The 13,628-nt window shown below is 48.2% G+C and overlaps 1 protein-coding gene across 2 annotated transcripts in view; it reads right to left on the reverse strand.

Moving 5' to 3' along the window:
* Positions 1 to 778: 778 nt before the first annotated feature.
* CFAP99 (cilia and flagella associated protein 99) overlaps positions 779 to 13,628 on the reverse strand; it is a 947,596-nt gene continuing 934,746 nt past the window's right edge. For both annotated transcript variants that reach the window (XM_069632119.1, XM_069632120.1), the window contains one exon: positions 779 to 1,212. In XM_069632119.1, coding sequence (XP_069488220.1) covers positions 1,057 to 1,212 — 156 coding nt within the window. In that variant the 3' untranslated portion in view covers positions 779 to 1,056. The remainder of the gene's footprint in view (positions 1,213 to 13,628) is intronic.

Consider the following 13,628-nt stretch of genomic DNA (forward strand, 5'->3'; position numbering starts at 1 on the left):
CCCGGTTATCCTAGGTATATGATTGTTTCTCACTTTTGTCTAGAATTTCATACCTCGAGAGTTAGTTAATTTGACATTTGCCTTAGAATGGAAATGAAGTACGTCGTTGGACTGCCTTATTTCCAATAGACCTTCCCAAGAGCTCACATCACAGAAGTTATGTCTTCATGTATATAATTCCTCTGCTCTAAAATCATGAGTAAAATACATGCTTTACACATTCTCCCATGAACTCATGTACTCTACTTCAATGGCCTTACACCCTCTTCCAGCACCATAACACCATACCATACTCCTACCTTCTACAGCCATCCTTCTGGATGCTTGCACAGTGATACTGGTATTGGTCCTGACAGTCAATTTCCAGATTCATTTGGTTCTCTGTGTATCTCTGCTCTACTTTAAACCTTCCTGACTGTATCCTTGCCTTATCTCAAACATCAGTGCATTGCATTCAACTCCACATATTCCTTAGACACGCAGTAGTTGACTCCAAATACACCTCAGTACTGATACTGGGTTACACTATGGTTGAGATATGCATTTTATTCAGAAACCATGGGTCTGATTTACTAAACTAAATAAGTAGTTTAAGTAAGAACTTAAGCCATTTTTTGGTGTAAGTTCGACTTGCACTATTTTTCTTTTAGCTTAGTAAAGTTAGTCTTACTTAAGCTACTTATTTAGCTCAGTAAAGCAGCGCCTATGTGTTTAGTGATACAAGCCACATTCTACTTTAGTGTCTCTGGACTGCACATTCACTTACCTTGCAGAGATATAAATAACACAATCCAGATTTATTCAGTTCTGCTTGAATGTTTTCCTTTACAAAAATTAGATGTTAAAATGTACATGTTTATCTAAACAGATACAGTGACATGCTCAGTTTACTCCAGCACTAAATCATGTGATCGCTTGTAGAAAATCTAGAATCAATTACTTTCCTCACAAAAAAGCATTTTGGTAGAGTAGAATAAACAGAGTTAAATTAAATCACAGGTCTTAAGATCAAAGATATGCAACCTATTTACAAAGTCTTTCTCCTAATATCAAAGATCATGACATGCATGTTGCAGAGGACACATCTCTTGCAGCCTGGTATGTAGTCATTTTCTGTGCTGTACCCCTTGACAGTATACCCTGCTTTAGGAGCTGAGCCTGACGTTCCCTGTGGTCTTCCAGCTCACTCCAGTGGTTCTCTTGACTAAGGTTCTGTAGAGACAAAAACCACAACTTCATAAATAAAGCCACTTTTTGTCTTTAATACAAGGAAAGCTATGCTTTCCATTCCAGAAAATGATAAATGTGCATAATTAAGCTTGTACCTGCTCTCTTTAGCAAAAATATGCATTTGAGATTTTATTTAACATACACAGATTATATTGAAATCAAATTACATAGCTGAAGATTTAACATATTTGCTAAAATTTAATGCTAGAAAATGATTTTATAACAGCATTATTAAGGAGTGTGGGAGCCCCTCTACTGAGAACGAACATGGGTCAAATACCCTGTTCTCTGGGATTTCTCCCACTCAGGAGGGTCTACAAACACGTTTTGTATAATTGTGTTAAAGCAACATAACAGTTTCTGCTTGTGTTTTCCCAAACGTGTACCTTTGCCAAAAGTTGTTGCGTTTTATCAGATGTACAAATGGTCTGAAGGTGCCTTCTGTTTTTGTTCGGGGATTAGAACGTATCAGAAGTAAAACCCAATTTTGTAAAGTATCACTCTTAGTTTTAACAATAATTTGTTTATCAAAGCTGTTGAGAGGTTGTGACCTCCCAGCAAAATATGAAGAAACCACTTGTTCAAGGCCATTCCCTGATCATCGAAGATATGGTTTTCTAGTGTCATTACCTGAAAGGAGACTTCAAAATGGCTTGCCAGGAGAACCAACCCCTGAGCACAGACTGGCCCGTACTTTCCTCCACCTGCAGTTCTACATCTGCAGACCATTTGTATAGCTGCCTCTGCTGTTGTACCTACATGTTGAATGATGCCCATACGTATTGTTACTGAGTTGTAAAGCACAGCTTTGGCGTTTGCAGAATTCTTATCATATGTAAAGTATTCTTTATTCAAGAAAAACAAAAAAGCATACTCCACATTCCTCTATAACAAACAGTACAGATTAGTCAGCAGTGCTATAATTGTAGTACTTTCACTCTCTGCTACTGTCCCCTGTCCATCCGTGCAAGTAATTTGCCAAATTCTAGTTTTTAGATTATCTGTTAGGCATATCATAATCAGCTTAGAGATATCAACATCTATTTTTCTATGTTTAGGTTTGTCATGTTCAAGTGACACAGTAAAAATTACTTTTCTAATACACAGACTTCCAGTCCTTACTGTTACTCTGCTTTCTAGTATGTGATTGTGACTCTTCACCAGCCTTATTCTTTCAAATTTCATTTCCCAAAACATGCATGCAAATTTACAGTCAAGGAAAATATGAATATATGTTCTTCCCTTTACGGCATCAAATTTCCAACAGAGATCTGTATACATGAAATGTAGCGCCTTACTTTTTTTCTGAAGTACAGTCCACAGCAAATCTGTTGCATTAACCATTCTATTATGTGTATATTTACTCTTGGTATAACTTCCAGCATGCAAGACTATTAATTTTGCGATATGTCTTGGAGCAATCAATTTGCACAGTCTTGTAGGTTCTCCTCAAAGCATTCTAAGCAAAGGTATGGCTTATCCTTGACATAGTGGTGCTTTTTTTTGTATCTGCCTCACATCAATGAAAAGGAACCTGCACTCACTCCTTTCTCCTAAAGAAGCGTGCCTAGTAATGTGACAAAGTCCCGTGTTGAAAGCTGGGTGATGGGACTATGGTGAGGTATAAGGGGAAATCCCTGCAAGATCCGCAGTTCATCGACTGTTTTAGGGATGTGTGACGAATTCAGGGAATTCGTCTCTTCTCCCCAACGGGGAGCCCCCCCCCTTTGTGGCTAGGGAACTGAGCCTGCTCTGCAACACCCTCCTTAGGCCTCGAAGCAAGTGCGACCTCACTGGGAGAGACTCCCCCGTAGTTAGATCCATGGCTTACAGGGGAATAACTAACATATCAAATACTTCCAAATACCTAGACTTGACTGAAGAGGAAGTTAAAATGTGCTGTCATCAAGAAGAAAAAGAAGTCTCTTTAAATGGAAATCACCAATCCACTGCGATGAGTAGGTTAAACAAGGAGTACTCGTCAAACGAGGGTGAGAAGAGACAGGAATGCATACTGAAGCAGTGGAGGTCCCCTGGTAACATGACACTAGCAGGAGGCGGAGCCACAGGGGAACACAGAGCCTGCAAAATTCAGAGTTGCCTGGGACCAGCAAGGCAAACGCTGGAAGTCGGCAAACGTGAAAGGCAGAAAACAGAGATACCTGGAGTTGGAGATTCGGTGGTGGCCTGAGCAGGAGATCATCATGGTAGTCAGGCTGCCCGTGCCGCAATGCCGACATCACCTCAGGGAAGCCACAGCCAACGGCATGGCTCCCCCTTGAGATACTGAGAAGCCGAGAGAAAGAACGAGAGTCGTACAGTGAGGACCCCAGTGAGAACTAACCGAACGTGAGACAGAGAAAAGAAGATCATCCTTTGCCCATTGGAATCAACAGATGTTCGCAAACGATACAGAGGTAACTGGGAACCCGGGAGGAAAGGGAGACCAGAAGGAACTCATTATATGCTCCAAGAAACTCATCACCATAGAAATGAGAAAAGCATGGAATCCAAAGTTATGAAACTTAAACAGTCTTAATGAAAGAAAGAGAATAATAGATATCCCTAAGGGGGAGACCAATAAGATGGGAATACCACTACCCTGGAAGGAGGGGAAAGTTAATCCTGGCTCAAGAGTAAAAAACTGGAATGTAACAAGGAAAGAATGTAATGAACTGAAGTCCAAGGAAGCCTCTATGATAAATAAATCACAAAAGAGATCAGGCGATGAAAAGGTGCAAGGAAACAAGCATTAAACAAGCTCATGTAAAACCCCAAGGATTCAACAAGAGTCATGGAAAGATATTTCTAAAGAGGAAAATAAAGTCCATTATCTCATGAGTGAGCTACACAACCTGATAAGAAAAGTTACAAAAGACTATTTAAAAGTTGTATATTAAAGAGAAGGCTAAGGACTAAGAAGAGAAGTGTGCGAAGCACACATCAGGAGAAGGGAGTCATTCTCCTCACCTTAGTTTGTTAAGTTAGTGGTAGGGCCGCATTAGCTTTTGGACAGAAGACATATTCCTTTTGGACATGCACAGATGACTGATGAGCACCTTAGCTATTCATATAGGTAGGGAATACCCCATAGCAATAGCTATAGTTAGGCCTTTATATTATTATTTAATAAATACACCTTGCAAGACCATGGGCCTCATTACAACCTGCCAGTCCGGGACCGTGCAAAATCCGTGACGGCGGTAAAAACATTTCCGTGTCCGCAAGGTTGCGGAAAAACCGTCCGATTACACGCTGTCGGTCGCGCGCACCACACGGACTCGGAAACGTTGTCACCGCCGCCACGGAAAACCCCACAGAAATGGAAATAACGAAGCCACAAGTGGCGCTAAACCCGTTTCCGCCTCCGCCACCACGGACACGGAACCGGAAATACCATGATCGCCAAAACAGGAAACAGAGAGGCGGGCATCATATAAAAGCACAAACCATTGCCATCCAGAGCCAGCACAAGCACAATCCTAACTCTGAGAAGCCAAAAGGGACCACCAGCATGTCTGCCAGGATTCCTGCTCAGAGGCAGCGCAAACAGCGCTTCAGCGAGGCGGAGCTAACCGTCTTGGTGGAGCACATTGTGGACAATGCTGAGATGCTGTTCAGCGCCGACCAACGGCGTGCCACACAGCAGCGGAGGAAGGAGGTGTGGGCCGAAGCTGCACGCAAGTGCACCGCCGTGGGCGTGGCAGTGAGGAGCGTGAAGGACTGCCACAAGCGTTGGGACGACCTGAGGCTGAGGGTACGCAACCTCATTTCCACGCACCGCCAACGCAGCAGTGGGACAGGCGGAGGACCCCCTTCCCCACTGAGGCTGCAAGCATGGGCGGAGCATTGCAGCAGCGTCCTCCACCTAGAGGGAATCCATGGGATCGGGCAGGCTGAGGCAGGAGCGAGCCCACCTGCAGATGCCGGTAAGTGCCCAAACATTAATGCCACATGTAAATGTGCAGTTGTGAGTACTGGGCCAAAGGACCCATTAACAGCCCCCCCCCCAGGCAGTGCATGTGTGGGCCAAAGGACCCATTAACAACCCCCCCCCCCAGGCAGTGCATGTGTGGGCCAAAGGACCCATCCCATTAACAACCCCCCCCCCCAAGGCAGTGCATGTGTGGACCAAAGGACCCATTAACAACCCCCCCCCCAGGCAATGCATGAAGGCAGCAGCACTGCAGAGGGGGCGGCCTGCAGTGTTAACAGTGCCCCGCAAGAGCACTCGGAAACGGGGCCACAGGGGGAGATGCCCACATTGGAAGACCTGTGCTCCTTCCATGAGCTGGGGTTCAGCCCCACTTCACTGGGGAGTCCCATGAGGTCGCCCACCCCATCCATGGCCGAACTGAATGCCCGCATGCAGCGGATGGAGGACCAGCAGGCTACCCTCACCCAGCTGGTGGAGAGGCAGCTAGAGGAATCCAGGCTGCAGAGGGAGAGCTACAGCGCCTCAGTGCGTCGCCTGTCGAGGTCCATTGGACGCTTTGCGAGCACCACAGTGACCCTTGCACGCCATGTGCGGGAGGGCAACGACCACACCTCCAGGCTTGTAGAGGCCATGTTGGTTGGCCAACAGGCAAATCTGGCACGGATGCCCTCAATCCCAGATTCTGGCCCATCAAACACTACCACCCCATCCAGCTCCACTACTGCCAGTCCAAGGAGGCGCTCGAGTAGGCTAACGGGTCCTTCAGGCAAGTTTGCACAGGCACAGAAGCGCACGCGGAAGTGATGGCATGTGTGTGGGGCAGTGCAGGACACATGTGGACTACAAGGGTGTGAGAGGGGTGGGCACGTTTGGGTGGTGGGGTAGGTAGTTTTGGGGGTTTGGACAATGGGCTCTGGTTGGGGGTGGGCACGTTTGGGTGGTGGGTGGCCCCGGGTGTACAGCTTCCCTAACCAATGCACCTTCTTCCCTGTTGTTATCACATCAATACATCACCATTTCAAATCAAGACATACATGTGTGGACATTGATCATTTATTTAGCAGTGCAACTATTAATTCATTGTCATCGCCATGTTTGTGCATTTCTGTGAATGTGCTGTGACTCAAAAGTAAATGCCAATCAGGGCATCCCGTGCTCTCTGGCCATCATGTGGACCCCCAGGGGGAGGAGGTGCCATCCCATCCCCATCCCCATCCCCAACCCCATCCCCATCCCCATCCCCATCTTCCTCATCTGCGTCTGGTGGCATTGGGATGTTCCTGCGCAGGCATATATTGTGCAGCATGGCACATACGAGCGTGATTTTGCCCGTCTTCACTGGGCTGTACAGCAGTGATCCGCCAGATCTGCTCAGACAGCGGAAACGGGCCTTCAGCAGTCCAAATGTCCTCTCAATCATTCCACGTGTGCGGATATGTGCCCTATTGTATGCCTCTTCATGCCTGTTCCTTGGTCTCCGTACAGGTGTCATCATCCATGGAGTGCATATCCCGCATCACCTACATGGGATGTAGATGGGGGAACATGTCAGTGTTTGTGGCATCATGTCCTCATCTGCTGCTGTGCATTCTTGTATCATCATTCATTCATGCATATGTACCATGCAGTGTATGGAGGTATGTCTTGGGCATCACGAGGTATGTCGCTGACTGCATATGGGCCTACACATTAACTTGCATGTTTACTGTGCCCTGCGGGTGAAATGTGATTGTGTGCATGTCATGGTGCAGTGCTGTCCACACATGGCAGAGTGACTCCACTGTACGGAAGTAGTAAATACACGTCGTCTCATTTACACGCCTCCCGTGCTTTTTGGGGCAGTGTTTCAATTGAGGGTGGGTGTCTGCAGTGGCACAGGGTTAATGGGACAGTGACGGGATTGGCTGTGGCAGCGTGTGCACGGGCACATTGTGGTGCCCTGTCATGTCTTCCTTCATGATGTTTGGCATCCGCTGTGTATTTGGTAGATGGAAGGGGGGTGATGCATGTGCGGTCACAGCGGCACACTCACAATGCTCATTGGCCTGGACACACACACACCACTCCGACAGGGTTGTAGCATCGTCAGCTGTACTCACCCAATAGCCACGTGTTTTGTCCGGCATAGCGTTCCATGTACCGTGGCAACGTGGAATTCCGCAGTACCATTGAGTCATGTGATGAGCCTGGGAAACGTGCACAGCAGTGTGTAATCAGTTGCATGGCATCACAAACCATCTGGACATTCAAAGAGTGATACTGTTTCCTATTGCGGAACACCGCCTCAATTGCATGTGGTACTGTCAGCTCGACGTGGGTGCAGTCAACTGCGCCTATGCAATTTGGCATGCCTGCTATGGCATGGAAGGCCAACTTGGTGGCAATGACCTCGGGGAGGGTGCGGGGTAGGGCTATGTGTTCCGACACATGGCGCAACAGGGCATCCAGTACATGTACCAGGATTTTTGAGAAACACGGTTGTGATATGCCGTGCAGCTCACCAACCGTGTGTTGATAGGTGCCAGTGCCAAGGAAATGCAGAACTGAGACAACCTTCAAGAGGGGGGGGATGGCGGTGGGGGTGTCAATTAGGCTGCTGATGTTGTCCTCAATCATGGCGGTGATGTGCAGGATTGTTGCACGGTCCAGCCGGTATAGGGTGTGGATCTGTCCTGGGGTGAGGTTCCAGGGTGAGGCCCTGATGCGTGGTATTGGTGGCTGGCGGCGGGGTCGGCCTGGCTGGGCAATGGGGTTTGCCATAGCTGCAGGGTTGGCTGGTTGCCGCCTGCGCCTCCTCCGCCTACGCCTCCTCCTCTGCGCCATTACTGCCACCATGTGCAGTACTGCCTGTTGGTTGAGTAGGCCCAGTCCCAGTGCTACTAGATCTGCTGCCTGCATGGTTCTGTGTTGTGTTGGGCTGGGTGTGGCCCTTTTGTATGCTCCCAGTGGCCTGCTAAGTCCAGCTGGGCTGATTTGGTGCACCTGTGCCCTGATTCAGTTCAGCAGGCAGTGTATAACGCCATGTTCGCGGTGGCGGCGGTTCCGCCACCGTGATCACGGTCTTTACGCCATTTTTTCCCGGTATTTCCGTGTCCGTGCTAGTTGTGATGCTCACGGTGTTTAGTGTTGCCGGTAACGGAGGGGTTTCCGTGCAGACGGACTTAAGGGGAACCCTATTTCCGCGGTGGCGGTTTAGGGTGGTGCTATTACCGGAGCCGCGGGTCATGATTGCGCGGACATGGAAACGGTGCTGGTATGGTTTTACCGGCAGTGTTAATTCCGGACCGGAGTACTTGTAATGAGGCCCCATGTCTTTCTTCTGATCCTCCACATATGGTGTCAGTGGTGGGATCTATGCCAACTGATAAACGCTGGGCACCCTTAGTCTCTAAGCTGAGTCCCAAGGACTAAGCCTCTACGACAGCCACGGCTGTTTCTGTATGGGTTGGCCCTACAAAGAACTGAAGAAATAATAATATCCTCTGGCGAGAGATGCCCGATTCCTACCAGGCGGATATTGACCCCGCCCAAGGAACCTATATTAGATTAGCTTCCAAATCTGGGTTGGCTTGGAGATATGGGTTAGATATTATAGCAGGAATTATCGATCCTGACTTCTGTAAGGGAGGCATGATATCACAAGTAGACACTGACACTAGAGTTGCAAGTTTCAAAACCTTTATTGTTAAATTCAAGGGGTTTGGAAAAACTCCTGTCTGGCCCTATAGCTAAAATGGGAGTCATCTCGACCATCACATCAAAAGGAACTGTCCTAGTCAGTCTTAGTCAAACAGTAAAGGCCTATACAAACGAAAACCTAATGCATGCCCTTACTCTAATACACTCTAATGGGATATAGGGATATGTATCTACAAAAGGAAAACACAGTGGTGAAACAAAATGTCAGAATGGCAATATAAATCAGCATTAATTTTCATCCTCACGTTGTGTAACACTTGATGGGTGAACACACTTTGGCTTGCCAACACAATTAGGTGGCAGGCTCTGCCCTCCAGAGCCTTCTTTGCCATTCAAATCTGAGTTACACGTTCACATGCTTAACCTCTCCGGTTACTTTCACCCAAGTCCAAGTCATCCTTCAAACTTCTACACAGATTCAACAAAACAGTTTCTACGTATAGTGTTTGTTCACAGTTAACTATAGGTCCCCCTCAATCAGGCTCAAACCTTTTCTCCTTGTTGGGGTTCCCTTCCCAAACTTTTTTCAGATTCCACACTATATGTTCCCCTCAGTTGGGCTCAAACCTCCTTTTGTATTCTGATTTTCAAAACTGGGACGATTTTTGCTCTCACTTCCACATGACTACTTGGACCCTCTTTGTTTACTTCCACTTTACATATTTTCCTTCAGTTTCAATGTCTTTTAGAAAATGTATTTGCTACTTATGACTTGCTTTTCAAACAGGCCTCCCTCAGTCAGGCTCAGGCCCTCCTTTTACTTTCACACGTAGGTCTCCCTCAGTCGAGCTCTCACCCTCTCTTGCTTTTCACATGGGTCTCCCTCAGTCGGGCTCAGACCCTCTCTTTACTTTCAAATGCGGGTCTCCCTCGGTCAGGTTCAGAACCTCCTTTCGCTCTCTTGGCAGATTCAACAAAACCAAGTTCAACAGTCCGTGAGCTTTTCACTTAACGCTCAATATCTTTCGTTTCCCACTGCCTCTTGTAGGGGAGGGCAGGTCGATAGGACCCCCTCTAGCCTACATCTCAGACCCAGGTGAAGACTCATGACTCGTTGGCAGCCCACGCGCCCCAGGGCCCAGGAGGCGAGGTGGCTGCGGATCGACACGTGAGGCTGCACGGCCACATATATGGCACAACACAGGCACCATTTTGTACTATACAACTCCATTTTGTCAAAGGTGCTAAAACCTAACACAGGCAGAACAACTTGCACACATAGAAAGCTACAGCCTGACCCCTGCTTGACCGCGTTCACAGAGGCCTGCACTCCCCCCCCGGCCTCCACCTCATGGTAGATCCACTGAGAGCTCGTTCTCGCGAATAACCAGACACGAACAAACAACAAAATAAACACTGTATCGTTTTACCTTCCGCAGTACATCATTGTCTCAGTCGTGACCAGGCTCATTAGGAAGCAACCGAAACCAGCCCAATCCTGCATGCCCTGACCCTGTACCAAGCCCTCTAAGTTGTACTGTGTGGTGGCCCTCACCCCCGCCCACCCGCGAGGCACCATGTATTGTGTGGTAACCATATTTGTGATATTTGTCGCGTTGACTAACGTTTGTTGCTATTGTGTAAAAGAGTGGCCATATGATATGTGATAGCTTTTTGACAGCCTGTACATAGTGTAATAATGAACCGCTGAAATGTATGTAGGCCCACCAAGGGATTGGAGCCAGACTGTATCATGGTATAATATGTGTTGCCCTCTTTTGCTCACCAACTAATCTAACACTACCTCATGTTCGTGAGTCAACTGTTGCTATGAAATTGTGCCAAATGACAAAGTCACCCAGCTTATATTCTCACTACGGTAAATATATGTGCACAACCCAGAAGCCCCCAAGTGTTGCCAGCTGCCCCTTTCCAATGGTACGATACACTGCCCGTGCAGGGGGACAGGCTCAGAGCTGCAAGGTCGTCTCCCCCCTCCTCCCTCCCGGGCTCGCCCGGGATAGCTGGTGTTCGAACAGCACAGCCTCGCCTCCCCTCCCAATCTTGCTGGACTCGCTTCAAGCATCCACCTCCCCCATGTCAAGAGGCCGCCACAGCCTGACTCTATGAATTACGAGCTACCTGCTCCTAAATCCCACCATCTCCCGGGCACCGGTTACATGCCCCCCACGGCCCATAGGTATCCCCGTTCACCCCAAGTTAATGGCCCTCGAAGGGGGGGCGGCCACCCCTGTACCAACAGATCATAATACCATCCCTCACTGACAGGACGATCAAGTAACCCCTCCTGTGACCCTGACCCCACACATGGACTCATGGGATTAACATATTTGAACCTAAGGTGTCCTTACAACAGATGTATTGGGGCACCACTTATTATATATCAATGTCCCTGTCTCATTCTCGATCTGAGGTCAATGTATTGCAAGAGTTACAAGACAACTGAAATTGTACAGCCTGACTCTATGAATTACGAGCTACCTGCTCCTAAATCCCACCATCTCCCGGGCACCGGTTACATGCCCCCCACGGCCCATTGGTATCCCCGTTCACCCCAAGTTAATGGCCCTCGAAGGGGGGGCGGCCACCCCTGTACCAACAGATCATAATACCATCCCTCACTGACAGGACGATCAAGTAACCCCTCCTGTGCCCCTGACCCCACACATGGACTCATGGGATTAACATGTTTGAACCTAAGGTGTCCTTACAACAGATGTATTGGGGCACCACTTATTATATACCAATGTCCCTGTCTCATTCTCGATCTGAGGTCAATGTATTGCAAGAGTTACAAGACAACTGAAATTGTATAGCATGATGAATTAATGTGAATGTTTGGCCACAAGGGCAAAGTATCAGAATCGCCACTTATCATCACTACAAGTCATGTCCGGCCCAGCACTCCACCCCGATGAGCCCAGCTGACCCATCCACCCCACATGGCACCGCACAGACGTCTGCCAATCCTGGAGAAGCAACTGTTTACAATGTATACCACCTAGCCATCACCACCCAATCCCTAAGACTATGTGCCCCCTATAGCTTGTGTCATGCGTGACGTAGTTCTGTAATAAGTAGGACTGTCTTCGCTATTGTCAGACAGAGCGCTCTCGGAGTCTGCAGAGTCCTTTGCATGCCCTATATTGGTTTAGATAAAAACCCTTTTGATCTCACCCGCACTTGGTCTTGGTCTCATTCCCTCCTCGGGTGTGTCCGTCATTGCCTCTCACTAAGGGGGGGGGGGGGTTTTGGGGGACGCTTACATTCACTCTGCAGCTTTAAAACATTTCACAGAGACTTTCGATTGGGCAATCTCACTTCGCCCGACCACTCTGCTACTTTGTATTTCATATTCACAGTTCTTAACATTCTCTTACAGCTTATCAGCGCTCGCATAACCTTCATCCCTTGGATACTGTGGCAAGCATTTCCGCCTTTGACACGTCAACCATTCCATCCTCATACAAATGCTCCACGATACCCTTGGTACCGAGGAACAGGCACTGGATTGGCTGGCCTCCTTCCTAACTGACTGCTCTTCCCAAGCCATCCTGGGCACCTTCTCCTCTCCTCCTTCCTTCTCTACCTGTGGTGTCCCCCAGGGCTGTAACCACTCCCCTTGGCTCTTTAACACTTACCTTGCTCAGCTGCTACTCATCTCCTCCTTCTCCCCGAACTTACAGTGTTATGCAGATGACACACAACTCTTTTTCAAACCTCCTGCTGACTCTTTTGCACCTTCCATCCTCCCTGACTGCCTATTTGCCATCCAGTCCTGGTGCACTTCCAACTATATGTGCCTCAATGCCAGCAAAACCGAGATCCTTCCTATTGGGACCCATGCTCCCTCTTTCTTCCCCTCACTCTGGCCTTCCTCTTTGAGCTCTCCTCCTGCTCCTTCATCTGAAGCCAGAAATCACTGAGTCATCTTCGACTCCTCTTCCACTTCTCTCTCTCTCCTTCCTCCCTCATACTCAGGACATTGCCAAGAAGTACCACTTGAAACTCTTCCTTCTCAAAGGAATTCTCCCTTTTCTCACTTTCACCCGAGCCCTAGTTCTCTCTAGGCTTGACAATTGCAACAGCCTCCTCCTGAATCTACCTTCTTCTACTCTGCAACCCCTCCAGCTAATCCAGAATAGGGCAGTGAGATTTATCCTTGGCCTTAAGCCCTGGGACAGCATCTCTCCTGCCCTAAAAAAATCTTCACCGGGTCCTGAGTTGCTGCACAGATTATATTCAAATCCCTCTACATCATCCACAAGGCCGTCTAGGGCCGGAAACAACACTATCTGCAACTCTATTTTACTAAATACTCTCTTTCTAGACCTCTTCGTTCGTCTGGCACCAACTCTTTGCATGTAAAGAGTTTAGCTAAACAGAGGGCTGGAGGCCGATCTCTTTCCTCAGCAGGCTACCTCCTATGGACCAGCCTCCCCCTTCCTCTGCATCTTGATTAGGACTTTCTCAAATTCTAGAATCTCCTCAAGACATTACTCTTTAACTCCTCTTTCTCTTTTTCCCTCCTCTGCTAATCTCACAGTTGCTGTGATTGGTGTCCAGGGCCCCTATGCATCCATTGGGTCCTTGAACCTACACAGCCAATTGCCCCAGCTTCTGTCTACCTTTCAGCAATTGCCTCGGCACCCTCCGTCCTCTGTCCTGGAGGCTTGTACATCTTCCACCAAAGGCAGCTCCAGGCCGTTTAACAATTACCATACCATGTACTTCATCTGTTGCTCACCCACGAGCACGGACACCCCCAGCACCTACCCCCACTCCCGTTCCTTGCAGCACT

Source organism: Ambystoma mexicanum, chromosome 6q (assembly GCF_040938575.1).
Source record: "Ambystoma mexicanum isolate Mex_15411 chromosome 6q, UKY_AmexF1_1, whole genome shotgun sequence".
NCBI classification, from domain to species: Eukaryota; Metazoa; Chordata; class Amphibia; order Caudata; family Ambystomatidae; genus Ambystoma; species Ambystoma mexicanum.